We start from the raw sequence: 17,500 nt of genomic DNA on the forward strand, positions 1-17,500 counted from the left end.
GTGGCAAGAACGAATGCAGACCGCCTTATGAGAAAAAAATACAACCATCGGTTGGAATTAAGTGAATAACACCCTACGGCCTGCAGGGAGAACATCAGTAAAGGTTGTCCTATGTACAACACAATGACTAATTAAATTCTGACAAGACAAAATGAGTTATCCGGAGAGCGAGGAAAGTCAAGGAGGGCATGTGACATGACATAGATACACAAGGTCCTATGTTTGTAAATGCACTCAACAGAGACAAAGAAATCAGTCTCCCCAATGAGCATAATGCATGGATACCCACGGGGCATTGCCCTTTGTAAATAAAATAATCCAGTTGAGTGGATTTATTTGCTGTAGACATCTTGACACCTTTACAAGACAGCAGATGTGAAATAATCTTACTCTGATTTGCATTTAAAGGTGCCATGTGTAAGAATTGAGGTAAAAATATCCAAAAAATGAGCTACACACATCAAGAGAATGACAAGAAATAAGGGCGATGATGTCATTAAAAAAAATGACAAGGTATAGTGCTGCAGAGATATCAACCTGAATTAGCATGCTAAATTACTAGCCACAGCCCGACAGGTTTGATAATACCAGTTTCGGCCATGGGAGGCGGTATGCGGGCAACATAACCGCCAGCCAAACTGCAATACACGTTTCTCGGTTGTTACTCTAGGGTAGACCAACTCACTTTCTGGAGGTATACTGCCCCCATCTTTTATGGAATGTGGAGTATGAATTGATTTTTTGGCGGACATTACACATGGCACCTTTAACCCACAGTGTAATTAATAGACATGTTTTTGGGCATCATTATTAGATTAGGTTGAATTAAATATGAAATTAAGTTGTTGACAAATATGCAAATTATGATAATAGAACTCATGATAAACATGATAAACAACCAGTGTTTCTCAACCAGTGTTTCTCAACATAATCATGCACCATCCTTCCACAATGCCATTAATGCAGGAGTAGAGGGATTTTCATTTTTTTCATCAGCTAAAACACTGACCGCCCCTTTAATCTACCAAATATGGCCTTCAGAGCAAGCAACTTTGATTTACATAGAGATAGGTAGTAGTAAAAGTAGGTAACAAACAATATGCATCATCCGAGTGAATAATAAGACATAAACAAGAGAAATTAGGCTATTATGAAACTCTGAAGAAAATAAACATGAATCACAAGTACAAATTCTACTTACTGAAGTGTGAAAGGCCTGAGTGCATCGGCTCCTTGGGGAAAAATCAAATGAATATTGATGAATTATATTACTTAATCTGAGCTTCTTTTCCTACGAATACCCTATAATTTACATGTGTACATAATAAGTGGAAAATTATGATAAACGGCAACTCCTTTGAGAAACACTACAATAAGTAAAAATACTTAATTCAGTCAACACAAGCCACATTATGCTTAATAAATAGTTATGTATTCAATAGTTTTGTATTCTGAGGTGGACAAACAGCAGCGTTTCTCCAGAAGAGAAGGCAGCAGTAAGGTGAGGAACACAGCCCACAGACAGTGATTTCTCTGCCCCCAGCCCCCAGTCAGATACACTTGAAACCCTGCTGCATCTGTTGCTTTCCAGCCTTTGGTTAAGCAACACAACAGAAGCAGCCTTCTTCTGGATGTTCTTAGGTGTGAGTCAAGAGCTGGAACACAGACTACCTCAGACATCTGTCAGCTGTTGCAGAACACACAGAGGCTCATTCTAAACACAGATGACAACAACAACAACAACAACAACAAAACAGTACAAAAGAAACAGAAGCGCAGGGAAGACAACACTACTGATTTATGATGTATTATTGTAATATTGTTTAGATGAACTGAGAGGTACTAAAGTAAAGTGGGAAATAAACAGAAACTCAAGTCAGACAGACTGAGGAATCAGCGCTAATCATGAACGAGCAGGTGCAGCGCAATGAACAATAAGAGCTAAACAATAAACAATAGCTAATTACCATCATTAAGGACCAGGACCAGCGAACTCTGCCAAATTATATGGATATTTATTAGATTCAGCCATCCGTATACATTCATTAAGGTGATCACCTCAAGAGCACCCTTCATTCACCTATTTATAACACAAAGGGGACACGTAGACACCAAGAGGAGAGAGCACGTGGTCAATAACATGTTTTAAACATGATTGGGAAAATGTACTGCTTTTTTCTAATACACATTTCACATCTGCTTTTCACCAGTCAGACTTCTTTGGGTTTGCAGAGAGTAGAAGAGGTGAACCTGGTTTTCAGAGGATAAAATGTCAGATTTGAGACATCAGAATGTGTGGTCCATTCCTGGCTGTGCACAGTTTATATAACCATGTTTAACCTGTTGCACAGTTTATATAACCATGTTTAACCACAACATTACTTAGAAACAGCTTTATGCATCTTACAAAGGACTGACATACAAATATGGAATGACATTGTGTTGAAATGAATTCACATGGGACCAGTACAACAGAGTTGACTTCTGCCTGACCCTTATAGTCTCCACTGACTGACTAATGGACAACTTTTGACCTCTGACCTATCTATTTTGCGGCTTGCTTCTCACTGGTTGTTGATCTTGAGGACGAACAGGTTGTTGGAGGTCAACACGTAGAGTCTCTCTTTGGAAGCCCTGAAGCCCAACATGGGCTGGTTGGTGTCCAAGCTCGCCACCTGTTGCTTGGCGACTTGGCCGACCTGGCGGCCCTGCTTCCTGTTGAAGAGTACTGTGTCCACGGGCGATGGCTGCCGGTACAGGAAGACCCGCCGCAGGCACTCGCCCAGTGCGGCGAACGAAAAGTCGGGAGCGCAGGTCGCAAACTTCTTGTCACGCTTCGACGCCTGGACATAACCTGGAGAAATGAGTGGACGTGCACAGCATTGACTGACAGCTGAAAAGTTCATTTGACGAGTTTTATCTAACCTAAGCAAATGTTATTCCTCTCTATTCCATATTAACTTACGAAGGGCTTTAAAAAATGTAAATGGAAAAACAAGTTATTCAAGTGAACACCATGCAGAGAAGAGCTGGATTTAATGGCAATGTTCGTCATAGTCTGGTGGCTCAGCTCAAGCTGCCATTTTTACCACACCAAGCACCACCTCGGATGGCAAATAAAAATGATTTACAGGAGCTTTAAATGGATTTATTGGCATAAAAAGAAAGAAACAGCCTTTCTGTGCAAGCATTCCAAAAAGAAACATCATTTTCATCGTGCCTTTCCAAATGTTTTTATTGTGTTTTTTAAGGCTAGCATTAGAGCCACAATTTACTGAGTGTGCCAATGATGCAGGATTGTCTTTTTGTGAAATACAAGGACTACAGATGTGAAAAAGGAACGCATGAAGCATAACAACCATAAAAACAAGTGTCTATTCTGCATGCTTTCAAGAATCACCTAAAAGGAATCAGCCATGTAAATATATACAAGAGCACACAAAAGCACATATGCATGGACATATACAAACACACACACACTCTCACACACACAGGAGTACATGCTACGCACATATAAATGCATTCACATGCACACACACGCATATACAGGAGGACATGCAAACAAACTCGTGCACATACACCCTCTCTCTCTCTCTCTCTGTCGCACACACACACATAAGCACACACACACGGAAGCACACACATACAGGAGCATATGCAAATAAGCATGCACTCACACGGACAAACACAACCATACATACAGGAGCACATACAAAGAAGCACGAATGCACACACACTCACATTCACAAACAAACACACACACAAATGCACACTCTCACACACACGCGCGCACACATACACACACATAGACAGGACAGACACACGCGCACACACATACACAGACAGAGACACACACACACACACACACACACAAAAAGTATGTTTGCTATTTTCCCCCAGTCTCCCGGCCTGCTTACCAAGGGCGTTAAATGTGGCGACGTGCTCCCACATTGCATCAGGCTGGTCAGGTCTGGGCTGCCAGAGCAGGGCATCCACATCGTGCCGCAGGCAGAAACATGGCATGTCCGTCGGGCTCACGTCCACACTGAACAGGTACTGGTGGCTGCCCAGGTTTACCTAGGTAGAGAAAACACAACGATAAACAAACAAACAAACAAACAAACAAACAAACAAACAAAAACAAAACTCTCTGACCATCTGGTGGAGGTCATCATATCTCAGTCCTCTTACAAGGTCATCTGAATCTGGCTCAGAATGCAGATGCTGGACTATTGTCTCACTTTGGTTAATATTGCGTGATGGGCCCAATGGTCTGCTGTTGGCCTGAGCTCTCTTTTTAATTATATATTTAGAGTGGATTTTAAATTGGTTGGGAGCAGAGGAGAAATCCATTAAAACTACCTGAAACTAAAAAAGCAGCTATGGGGTAGACTTGCCATGAAGTGGACATCTCTTCAGGGAGCTTTTTTGAGGAGGTGCCATTATTTCTCTCCTGGGCACTTCAGAAAATGGAATTTTGACCATATTATACAGCAGGCTTGAATTAGTACACCTCATGTCTGTCTAGGCAGTGCAGTGACCAGAGCCTAGCTCTGAGTGGCCATAGTTCACACATATATCAACCTGTCATGTTGAAGGACAAGCCACACAAGCTCATCTATGCATGACATTGTCAAGGCTGTCTTTCCTTTAATCATTTCAGACACACAGGAACAGTTTCCTGGTCATGGATTAAGCGTCGTCCTTGACTAAAAGGGAACTTCAATGGAAATCTCTATTTGAAAAAAAAAAAAGGCTTTTAGTCTAGGACTAGGCTGAATCGACGTACGAGAAACTGGCCGACAGATTCCCACAGAGACGTGAGCGATGTGTCGGCAATGCCCTCTTTGGATGCCGCCTCAGAGCAGCTTGCGTCTGGTTTGGTGAGTGGAACACGAGAAGCTGAACACCAACTGCTCAGAGTCAAAGAGTCTCCTGTACGGTTATTAAAGGAATATGCCCATTTCTTGTGTACCGCAGAGTTAGATAAGAGATACATACCTTTCTCTTTTCTGTGCGTGTAATAACCCAGTTTGACACCGTTAGCCTATTTTAGCATAATTCACTGAAACTGGGTTGTTCCAGGTAGCCTATAAATCCCTTTTAGCACAAAACTATTCCGACCCATTCCATATTCTGACTTAAGTGCATTCTTACTTGACCAGTAGGTTTTGAATACCTGTTAATGACATAAGCACCAGGCAAAAACTACATTGTGTGAGAGATATAAATAATAATAATAATAATAATAATAATAATAATAATAAAAATGAAAAAAAAAAAGAATTCTGTTAAAATTTAGAATTAAATTTAAATTAATTATGTACTCTACATGGCTCGGCTTAAACTCCCACCCCTCCCTCATTCAACAAAACCCGCTTGGTGAGGCCAGACATAAAAGTCTCGTCTCACTGGATTACTACTCCAGAGAGTGACATTATCATTTGGCTGAATGTGGCTCAATGTCATGCTACAGAGGAACTAATGGCTGTTGAGTCTATTAAGGTAGAGAGCTCCATGTGATTAGAGGGTAACACTTCCATCACATGAGCTACGGGGAGGCTCGCTCCTTGACTGCTTTTTCTTGTGATCGTGGTGATTAGGAACACAACATTATTCTCAAAATCTGAAGACAATGTTGGAGCAAATTGCACTGCAGGACTGAAGAAGCAGTCCTCTCAGATGATTATGCAATTTGTTCAAAACAAAGCTCAAGATTGCTAATATCTGAGCTCAACAGCCAGTCACCTACATGCCTCCCTTCTACAGTATATTTCTGAAGAAAAGTGGTTGAAAAAGCTCGGTCTGAACCAGTAACAGCGGAGAGCTCCTGTCTGAGGCGGTCTGCCCCCCTTTTCCCACATGTCGGGTCATCTTCATCAACAGAGTCTCAAAACCGTCCATAAATAATTGAGCAAATCAATAAAATCATTAAGGCGAAGTAAAAGCAGAGATGCTTCTGTCCGACATGAACTGAAGTCCTCCCCAGTGTCCTCTCCTCTCCCATGCGTTGGGTGATCCTCATCATTGGTGCGCAGCACACAAGCGCATCATGGCACGGCCCCTCAGCAGGCGGAGACGCGGCAGTGCCAAGCTCTCCACAGTTAGGAACTCATTAACCAGAGTGCCACAAGCACCCTTAAGATCTTATGCGAAGTTCCAAAACGTGGTGCATGACGCGCACCTGGGCACATAAGCATCTCCAAAGCGTACTCGTTTTGTTGTTACAGACACGTCTCTCATCGCACAAGCTAAAATAATAATATCTCCAAGCTCCAAGTTTGTGTGAATCCACAAAATAGGGTGTTATTTTCTTGATTAATGTGAATTTCTTTGAGCAGGCCTCCCCCATGCCCCCTCTTCATCCCATCACCACACCAGATCACTAATGTGGACTCCAACCCCCACCACTACCACCACAACACAGCACACCACACCTCTAGTGCGATGGGATAGTCTTCACTTTGTAGGTGGACCAACCCACCCCCCCCCCCCCGACCCCCGATCCCCCTTACCACACACACAGGTGCTGAGATGGTCTCAGGCAGATGTGAAGTGTCTATGGGTTTGTGCAGTACCATGATAATGAAACCACTCGGGGGAATGAAAGTCCAAAGTCCTGAACGATTTTACCCCCAAATACCCCCCCCCACACACACACACTCCCACAGTGTGCAGAGCTGGTCTCAGGCAGATGTAGCGTGTCAGAGCGGTGCCCTGATAATGAAACAGCTCTGGAAGGAGAGCGTCCAGCGCACATCTCTCTCCTCTCCTCAGACTCATTATATTTCTCTCAGCTTTTGCCAGTCAGTTTCCCTGGGTCAGCTGGGGTTTTCGCTCGTCACGTCTGCTACTTACACCCAGTCTTTTAGGGAAAAAAATTTAGACTTCTCACAAAACTCGAAAAAACAAAACAAAAAAAAGGACAAAAACAACACACTTTAGGAAGCATTTACGAGAGAAATAAAGGATAACTGCCGATGATTGCACTTGTTAGATGTGCTTTATGTTCTTTCCAATTCACACCAAAATTACCACTTGGTGCATCTACAACGTAATCATCAGCTCTGTGCGCCACTTGCTTACAAAGCAATGCAGGATATACCATAGCCAGGAGTCACAAAAACTTTGGAGGCAAGAAACTTTCTTTCCACTTTGCTTATCGAGGAAGAGCGTCAGTGCTCTCTAAAACCAACAGCAATGTCATAATGACAATTCACAGGAAACGGTAGTGTCATCCCCATAAGAACTCGGAGATAGTAAAGAAAGGATATTAACCTTTAGCAGGTCTGAGCAAGCACACCTTGACACCTGATTCATTCACATTTTGAATGTATCTTATAATTGATTGCTATGGTAGGGACTGCACTAGTTATTTCTGTAAAGTTCTGTCATGCTGTGCTGCAGTATAATAAAAAGGCAAATATAGACAAGCTTTATGACACAGGGGGGCATTAGAAAACCAGGGTTGAGATGACAAAAAATAAAGTTTGCAATAAAAAAAAATGATGCAGATGAAGTTTAGAAACGTTAGTTTTAGACAGACTTCTGTAACTAGTAGAAGATCCGCTAGAGAAAGTACAAAAAGTTATAATACAAAGGTTTAACATTTAAAGGGCAGTGTGTGATACAACAAACTCATTCATCTATGTCAAATTATCAGCACAAGATTCATTTTATATTCATCATATTCATACGTATCCACCCAGAATACCATATATTTTACATTGTGTTTAAAAATATAAAAGATTCCATCTGAATAGAGCCAGTCATGGGTTGAAGAGGCCTGGAACAGACATTGACAACAAATCTCTGTTATCAGGACAGCCTGCATGCAAGCACGCCACTCGCATAATTTGCCTGTACGGCACTTGTAAAGGACTTATGCACAAAGGGAATCAATGTCATTTCTAGGGGCTGGTGTAGGCACCAGACTGCCAGAGTTCTGCAGATTTGACAGAGAATACTACAGAAAATAACAAAAACATTAACAGCTGACAAAGAGAAAAAAGGCTACCTGCACAACAACAAAATTACTCAACTGGTAAACAAATTGACACACCCATTCAACAGAAGCACACTCCGGTACAGATATTCATAATTCTGAATTCTTTCCTCAATCACAATAAATCACCATTTTGTCTTTTGCTGCTGACATATGTGTGTTTTATTTATTGTGTTCTTAGTACTATACACAGGTATTGTCTTATTTATTGTGTTTGGCATCTTTTTAAACCGGTCTTAAATGTTTCCTTATTTTTGACTTCCTTAACTCTTTCTTTTATCTTCCTTTTTTTTGTTCTGCATCACCAAGTCAAATTCCTGTGTACTGTGTACATTTGGCCAATAAGCGATCCTGTATAATATTATTGAACCTTCAACAACAAGTCTCATCTTTTTTCCACGATTCCACAAATTCTGTTTTAAATAATTATGGCAATATATTGACTGTGAATAGAAATTTGAATGCCAGCCTTGACTTGTCTGGTCTGATAGGTTTTGTGTTCTTGACTAAGGGGAGGACAGACACTGAGAAACCAGCCTTGAGCGCTGACGTGCTCATAAAGAGAGCTGACTAGAGTCCTTCCCGCTGTTTTGTGTGTGTGTGTGTGTGTGTGTGTGTGTGTGTGTGTGTGTGTGTGTGTGTGTGTGTGAGAGAGAGAGATAGACTGCCTGCTGTACTATGTAGATGACTACATCAGGCCTTGACTGACATAAATAAACCCCAGCCTTCTTCACATCCCCATACCAGCCCCGGGCTCTCTGTCCCTCTTTGAAGAATAGGAGCTTGTCACACCATCGAGAACACACAAATATTTAAAAACATAATAAATAATATGGATGCACTACAAGCCAAGACAGGCGTCAATGGCTATGTCTGCAATACAAGCCAAAAGCAGCATCAATTCCATTGACTTCAAATACGGATGCAAACCAGAAACGCCAGTTTCTTTTCATCTGTATGAATAATTGAAGTCCCACAACACTGTGTTTTTAAAAGCAAGTACTTTTGTATAATCGTCAAATTAATTTTGATGGTATATGGTAATGTGAAGGACAGATGAACACGTATGTAGTTCCCAGTAGCCACCCAGGCTATGCTCTGTGTAGTTCTGTGGTTAGGGAACACACTGTGAATATGAACAAAAAAACAAAAGCCTTCACAGCATGACAATGCCAACATTACTGCCAAAAGAGACCAGTTAACATGTTAACACGCCTGGGGGGGGGGGGGGGGGGGGGGGGGGGGGCGTAGCGCACGGGTGATGTTGGCATCCCGTACGACGGGCAGGTTTAGTGCCCACAGGGACCCAGGTTCCAGTGCAGCCTGAGGTCATGCGGTTAAGACCAGGGCAAGACTAAAAAAATCCAAAATACTGAAATGTTAGCAAGCTTTCTTTTCTTTGCCAACTGGGTTGTTAGTAAACACCTCAAGCTGGTGTGTGGTGAGCGTTCCGGTGCATTACGCATTGTAATGGCCACCATGCATCACCCAGGTGGACGCTACACACTGGTGATGGTTAGTGAGGCTGCCCCTTGACTACATAAATTGTTGTTGCTGTTGTAGGTAGTGTTTGCAAGGATTCTGCATGCTTTTAGGGTAGTTACTCCAATTTTTGTCCAAAACATAATGCAGCTTTAACAGCTCAAACTGACCAATGCCTACAAAATGCAACGATCAGATACCACCAAATATGGCCATGATCTGGGGTTGATCTATTCAACATTAGGGAAATATAAGCAGCAATTTCCGATGGAGTGCCCACAGCAGGAGCAGTGCATCAACACAAACAGGTGTGTAGGCCGCCACAGACGCTGTGAAGAAAAAATAAATGATCCTGGTGTCAAAGACGTGAGGCACGCACCATGTGCATGTGGCTAGCGGTGCAGGGCAATGTAACCAGCTGTATCCATGGAAACACCCAAGTACTGAACACATGAGAAAAGAAACAGCATGAGACATAGTGGAGATCAAGCCAGGCCTTCTATGATACACAGCCACAGAAAGCTATCGCCACCCTTACATTATGGACAAACAAACTCAGGCTTGCACCTCAAGATCTCTGTAATGCTATGTCGCTGCATGTTGGCTGATGCTCAATTCTACACCTTGAGTTGTGACTATTATCAAAGTTGAGTTGTTGTCATTAAACAAATAAGAACACTTACATCATCAACCTAAATGTGTTTTTATAAATATCCAATGCTGAACTGAACACCTGAAGTGAACATAAAAGTAACAAACCATTTGTAAAGAAATATAGCAAATCATAGCCTGGCCCCGCCCGTCTCTATCTTAGCTTATTTACTTTCACTGTGATATCAGTCTGGCTATTCTAAATGCACCAACGTTGCCCTCAGTCATCAGGAGGGAGAACCAATCAGCGACAAGACGGCATGACGTTAGCTTTTGAAATTGAAAGGGGCAGTGGTAATGGAAGAATCAATGAAGTGGTAGTAGTAACGCCAACAAACATCAAATTATTGCAGTCGGAAGAATGTGTACATTTTTACAGCAAAGGTCTCACTGCCAATGCAGTCTCTTATGCAGTCTCTCAGTTTCCAAACATTAGTGGTGAAGTAAGAAGTAACCTTAGGAATTGCTGATCAATGCGATTAGTTAAGCTGGATCAATTATTTCAAGGTTATCACAAAGTCTACACCAATAGGGGAGGTGGCAGTGCTAGAGCTGTGGGAGCTTGGCGAGCGTGTGGTAGCCTGAAAAGTTGTGGGTTCAATACCCAGCTTCCACCGTTGTGCCCTTGAGCAAGGCACTTCATTTTTCCCAATGGAGTGACCTCAGGCCCTCTTGACAAAGTGTATGGTCTGGTGATGCAAATCATGCCTGACACAGTGACTAAATGTAAGGGAGACACATGGTCTGACAGCATAATTCGAAGTCACATTTCTGGAAAAACCTAAATGGCCTCTCCTGATGTCCTATATGCAGCATGGACCATTTGCTGCATCTCACACACTGAACTGAAGTCTTTGTTGGCCGACTGTTTTAAAATACTTTCACACGAGAGACAGAGAGAGAAACACTCGTTTTCATCTGAGTCCTTTGTTATGTAATGTTTAATGCAATGCATCATTGCCCTCTCTTCATTTCCCAAACCTGCCGTGGACACTTACATCCCCATTTTGCACTGACCTGATATTCCCCTACTCCCTTTTCAAATGCTGTGTCACTTTGCAATGAACCAAAGTACACGTCTGCTGGTAGTGATCTACACACACAACTTGATCCCCTGATCACTGTGACGACATGCTCCAAACTACCGTAATTACATAACTACTAAGGGTAAATCTCAAGGCTATATCAACCTAAGACTGGGGATAAAATAAGGGTGACCTTAATTAACCCATTTACGCCTAAAATGCCTGCTAAAAACGCCTATAGAATCCTATGGCATTCTAGACTAAATAACCTTATTTCCTGAGGGTTTTCTGAAAACATACTAAAAATTGTCAACGTCTACCAAAATGTTATATCTAAGCCTCTGTAGCACCTAGAAACATGAAATAAAAAGCATGCTGCGCTACGCAGCATCCAGCGGGAGGGTCAATGTTGCGCTACGCAGCATCCAGCGGGAGGGTCAATGTTGCCTCATGCAGCATCCAGCGCGAATGGGTTAAAGGTAAACGAGATACTGACTCAAGGGGGGAGTGTCACACAATATAACTCAGCTATTTATTATGTTGATAATGCCCCTATCTTTGAAAGAACTAACAGTCTGACAACTTACCCATGCGGCAAACACTCCCCCCCCCCACACTATGCAAACTAGAGAACAAAACACTCCCCCCCCCCACACTATGCAAACTAGAGAGCAAAACAAACAAAACCAACACCAAACTGGCCAAACTTAGGTCAGGATCTGACATCATAACGTCTAGAATATTGAATCCGTTGAAGCTGTGAAAAGACCGGCTCTAATCTGGCCCTGATGTGGCCTTGATCTGGCCCTGGTCCATGTCCTGAAGCCATTTTCTGTCTGGCTCCTTTCCCCTCAGTGAAAAGGCCAGGCGTTAAAGCCTATGGATGCGTGAACTGTGCCCTGCTGAGCCGTGAGGGTGAGTCATCTCCAGAGCGAGAGGGGGATGACTAAATCATGCTCAAGCATGGAAGGCCACTTGAGGGGATTTAATCCGGGATAATCCAAAAAGTGTAAGGAGAGGCAAGGACGGTGCTGAGGGACCTACTCATACTTCATATTTATTGTGGGGGGAGTGTGTGTGTGTGTGTGTGTTTGTGTGCACTGGGTAGGGCGGGGGGGGGGGGTGTTAATGAGAAGTACAAAGACTTGCCGACCCCATTCATCACAGATTTTATGGAAAGCTCTTCAAAATCTGAAATGTTTGATAAGCCATCAGCAACCATGGAAATAAACATCAACACTGTCTCTTAACTCATTGAGTGCCAAAAACGTAATATTACGTTTTTCCTTCCCATGCGCTGAGTGCCAAAAACGTAATATTACGTTTTTAGCTTTTTTTTTTAAATTACGAAACTAGACACACCTTATATGTGATTTTGGAAACTCTGTGATGAATGGAAATGAAATATATGATGATCGAAAACTCATGAAAACGCACAATCTGGACATTTTATCTGGACATTTTATCATAACTCAGTTGCCGCTTTGGGTCGAATCATTGACGCATGCACGTCAGGTCAAAACCAGGCCATTTTCGTGGGTCTATCACTAGGTGGCAGTCTCGCCAGGTTTCGCTGATCACTTCCCGGAAAGTTTACAGGCAACACTTCATATTTCATGAAAGACGTTATATATCTATTTCTAGAAAAAAACAGCGATTTTGATGAAAACTAGCCACTGTTTAGCTTGGGATTTCTCAGGAACAGAGGCGTGTAGAAATACACGGTTTGCACCCACTGAGAGCTTAGTCTCACCTTTTAAACGAGCCATTGTATGTGTTCATAGCTATAACACATAATATGCTGTGGCTGTACAAAAATCTGCAACAATGGTCTAGATTGCTGGCATTCTAGGACAAAGCTTCCGAAAACAGCTTGGCATTCAATGAGTTAATAGGCACACACGTTCACATTACCTTTTAATTCTTGATATTCTCTAATAAGGCTACAGTTGTCATTACGCTGTATTGTATAGTCTAGCAGCATTTGCGCATATTGCATATCCATTTATTTAGAAACCTAGGTCTATACCTCAAAGTGTTATAATTTTCAATAACATATCATAATATACTGCAAATATTGTGGTGTAGTGTGGAAGGCATAGTCTCATGATCAACTAGACTAATGTTGGTGCACTGCATTGCCTGTAAGTGTCACCAATCGATGATACACATTGGAAATGTGCGTACTCCAGACATGAAGTTGGTGTGGAGAAACGTACATTCTTACAGCACGTTCATTTTACTCTTGATAATATCCGACTGTGAGCATGAAAGATGGCGTACAAACATTTTTGTGCGTACGCAAGCTTTGTACATGAGGCCCCAGGTCACCAGGGTAACCAGAGTGCCCACTGTTTAATAAACCCTATTAAAGGTTTAGTTCCTGATTCTGATCCAATACACTCTTTGTCAAATTTGGTCAAATATACCTCCCACTCATCTAGCTGTCTGTTCTGTGTTTGTGGCCAAAAACACTCCTGTGTGCACAGTTCTGACTTTGTAAATTGGAAATAAAGAAAGTGGTTCATAACTGAACAATACAGTATTCCAGCCAATCAATGAAGCTGCTTTATGAGCATTACAAGGACTCAGCATCTGATTGGCTGCTGCTGAGTTATATCAAGAACCTTTTTTACACGGATTGAGGACAGAGGGTTTAAAAATGGCACTGCTTTGATGAAAGTAACAAAAGAGACTTTACACTACTTCCTAAAACAACTGAAAAAGAAAATTGAAAAAGAAATTAAATATTCCATTCAAATTAAATCCATAAAAAAACACATATAATTGTTCCCAAAAAAGAATAACATAATAAGCCACTGCTCAAACTAAGAATAAGTGTGTGTCTTAATGAAAGCAAGGACATGTTGTGTTGTCTCACCACGTGGCTGGGCTTGAGTGTATCTGCGTCAAAGCGCATCAGGTTGAAGCTATCTTCTGGAAACATGTCACAGTCCTCCAGTTCCTGAGCGTTACATGGAGGCTTGTCCTTCTCAGGGTTGGAGTTCTGAAGACAGAAGGCCAGGGACACAGAAGAGAGAGGTTAGGGGAAGGACATAAAAGACTACAGTACAGTCATAGGCTTAGGCTTAGATAACATTTCCCAACACACACACACACACACACACACACACACACACACACACACACACACACTAAATATTTTATCTAAAAATTGATGGAACAGACCAATTAATTCATGTTTAAAATATTAATGTATTTACATGTGGTTGGCAACTACAATGTTAACACTGGAGTATATGAAAACAGAAGACACAGCAAGGGCTCAGAGATTCCTAAAATCTCAGGTTCTCGAAGGGAGTTGCGAAGGGAGCGAGCCAATATTACTGACAGACAGACACTACAAGAGAAGTGAAAAGTGATGCCCTAGGAGGAAAGCTAATGTGAACATTTCTCAAAATTCTTTTAGGATGAATAAAGTAACGATCTATCTATCATAACAATAACTGACTGACAGATAGACGATGAACAGACATAAAGTTGAGGAGTGCAGCCCTCCCTCAGGCTTTCTGTGGGAAGGTGGGAGAATAAACATGGCTAGCCGACAGGAAAACAGACAGAGAGGCAGAGAGATTGACAGGTGAAGTGGGATAATGCAGTCAGACAGACAGACAGAAGGAAGACGGAAGTGTGGTGTAGTGTGGAGGGGAGTGTAAGTATGGTGCCCACCAGGCTGTCTGTCTGTGCTTAGGAGGGAGAGTAAATGCAGAGCACAGAGGGATGGATAAAGAAAGAGAGATAAAGAGATAGAGAGAGAGAGAGAGAGAGAGAGAGAGAGAGAGAGAGAGAAACTAAGGACTCAGGGATTAAAGTGAAAAAAAATCGTTTGACTGAACTTTTTTCAGGCCATAAGTCATACGTTCTTCATATCTACCTATAGAGATAGCACCCCTTTTGCGGTCGCGACCTATTGGTTTTTAATGTACAAAAAGATGCAAACAGCAAAGTAAAGGGAGTATTCGCCTTATTCACACGGCGGCCATTGTTTAAACCAAAACGAGGCTACAGGGTACACTTACTATATAATTAATGCCACCTACAGGCAGTGTTGGGCAAGTTACTTCAAAATCGTCAAAGTAATTTGTTACATTATAATATTACTGTCTCTGAATTGTAAGGCATTACATTACTATTGTATTACTTTTAAGTTACTTTTACCAAAATATCTAGAAATATGGATTTGGAATTCTAAATGCAGTTTATTATGCTCAATGCAGCTCATTGCACTTCTAATGGAGGGCGATGTGGTATAACATAATGACTAAGCTAGGCTTAAGGCTAACAACAGTAGAATGCAATAGGCGCAGTGATGGCTCATGATGCAATACAAGGAACAATCATAGCCAGAATTTTGTTAAAAGCAGACAAAAGGTCGAAGTCTGGTCAATTGTGATAGAAATGCTGTAACTTTAGGCTTAGGCCTACTCATTAAAATCAACAGAGAGCCCACTACCTGTATATTGTAACCCAAAACTTGTCAAGATAGGCTACACAGTGCCGCTGCTGGCCATTTTGGTGCCCTAACTGGTGAAATACAGTATTAACCCAAGTATGTCATCATATGGTCAACTATAAAGATGTAGGCTAATCTGCCTGTTCCCAGGGATGGGTAGTATTTCTGAAACATGTAATATGTATTTCAAATACAAAATAGTATTTTGTCATTTGTATTTTATTGGGTTGAAGGAAATGGCTCTGTATTTTGTATCAAAATACTTAATTGGTGTGTATTTTTGTATTTTAGAAATACTGCAAAATACTATATGTGAAACACACTAAAAAAAGTAGATACTACACACAGGTGTAATGAATAATTGGTAATTAGGCAACAATGGTTTATTTTTATCGCAATCAGCTAATGTGAGAACAGCTGTGATGAGCAAGTTTACCTGTGCAAGTTCACATAAGGACACTGACAAAGGCAACCATGTCCTATTGTCTCCATGCCAATCTTTAAAGGACAATTCCGGCGCAAAATGAACCTAGGGGTTAATAACACATGTGTACCGAGTTCGACCGTTCGCTGGGATTTGTTTTCATGCTAGTCGAATGTGACCAGTTTTATTGCAAACCGCTTATTAGCGGTTAACGCTAGCCTTCGGGGCACACGTACAGTAGAAATAAATCACTATTTCTATACCACTAACAAGGCTCAAAATAGCACCACACTTACACAGTAGCATAATGAGGGTCTCTACATGTAAACCGAAGCATTGAGAACTTTGTAAGTGTACAGGCAGTTTATTAAAAAGAAACACATTACCGTTCACGTCTGGTTCACATATACAGGCAGGCGATGTGAACTAAAATCAAACGTAATTTGCTCAATATAGGCCTATCAGAAATAATAGCTCCGATGTAACATAACTTGTGTAGTGTAGGCTACTTACTTAGCAGCTAGTGGATCCATGTCCCTCTGGTAGCCTATGGATCGCCGCCGCCTGTGTGTGGTATTGAATACAGCTTCTAGCTCTCTCTCTCATAGCCCTTTCACGGAGCTCCCGCAGCTCTTCGTTGGTATTCCGACTCGAAAAGATAAGGACGTCCAATAAGGGTTCATCCTTGATGTCTTCAAATTCGTTCAAATAACCTGCCATCTCTTATGTCTCCTGTTGCGTTCAGTGCTTCTCTTTTGCACAGTCCTTCTGCAACAACGTTTCACCCGAGATTCACTTCACATCCCAGTTGTAACCAAGGCGCCTGCCTGTATGTGAACCAGACGTCAACGGTAATGTGTTTCTTTTTAATAAACTGCCTGTACACTTACAAAGTTCTCAATGCTTCGGTTTACATGTAGAGACCCTCATTATGCTACTGTGTAAGTGCGGGGCTATTTTGAGCCTTGTTAATGGTATAGAAATAGCGATTTCTTTCTCTGTACGTGTGCCCCGAAGGCTAGCGTTAACGCTAATAAGCGGTTTGCAATAAAACTGGTCACATTCGACTAGCATGAAAACAAATCCCAGCGAACGGTCGAACTCGGTACACATGTGTTATTAACCCCTAGGTTCATTTTGCGCCGGAATTGTCCTTTAACAGAAAAAATGTCAGATATCTCAATGAACCACAATGACATCAATAGATGGTAAGGTGTTGAGTGTGTTTGAATTCCCTTCCTTGTAGCATCCATTTCTGCATTCTACAGTGGGGACAAGTTCACCTTGTTTAATTAAATAACAATTATATTTCCTTATTAGCTGCATACTTGAGGTTGGAGATATTAAGGCATATCAAGTTTCTCACATACTGGAACTTCAAGATACATAGCCTTATGATTTTCTTATTCAGTTCTGCACTGGACTTGAATTACGAAATT

The 17,500-nt window shown here is 41.7% G+C and overlaps 1 protein-coding gene and 1 long non-coding RNA gene across 3 annotated transcripts in view; both read right to left on the minus strand.

Annotated features, from left to right (window-relative positions):
- LOC143140289 (uncharacterized) overlaps positions 1-1,291 on the minus strand; it is a 4,988-nt gene extending 3,697 nt beyond the window's left edge. The window contains exon 1 of the long non-coding RNA XR_012990627.1: positions 1,202-1,291. This is a non-coding gene — a long non-coding RNA (uncharacterized LOC143140289). The remainder of the gene's footprint in view (positions 1-1,201) is intronic.
- A 702-nt stretch (positions 1,292-1,993) lies between these two features.
- The window catches only part of nudcd1 (NudC domain containing 1), a 41,403-nt gene continuing 25,896 nt past the window's right edge, over positions 1,994-17,500 (minus strand). Inside the window, exons 8-11 of one of the 2 annotated variants that reach the window (XR_012990676.1) lie at positions 14,045-14,170; positions 3,918-4,077; positions 2,372-2,854; positions 1,994-2,340 (exon numbers count right to left, since the gene is read on the minus strand). Coding sequence is in view for 1 of the 2 variants with exons in the window: in XM_076301723.1 (XP_076157838.1) it covers positions 2,565-2,854; positions 3,918-4,077; positions 14,045-14,170 (576 nt within the window). In the remaining variant the exon portion in view is untranslated. Of the gene's footprint in view, positions 2,855-3,917; positions 4,078-14,044; positions 14,171-17,500 lie in introns of both variants that reach the window. The other variant, XM_076301723.1, reaches the window with a different exon arrangement.

Source organism: Alosa pseudoharengus, unplaced genomic scaffold, assembly GCF_046254945.1.
Source record: "Alosa pseudoharengus isolate Yale_2024_CS ecotype anadromous, Long Island Sound unplaced genomic scaffold, YU_APseudo_1.1 YU_APseudo_1.1_scf_23, whole genome shotgun sequence".
Taxonomy (NCBI): domain Eukaryota; kingdom Metazoa; phylum Chordata; class Actinopteri; order Clupeiformes; family Clupeidae; genus Alosa; species Alosa pseudoharengus.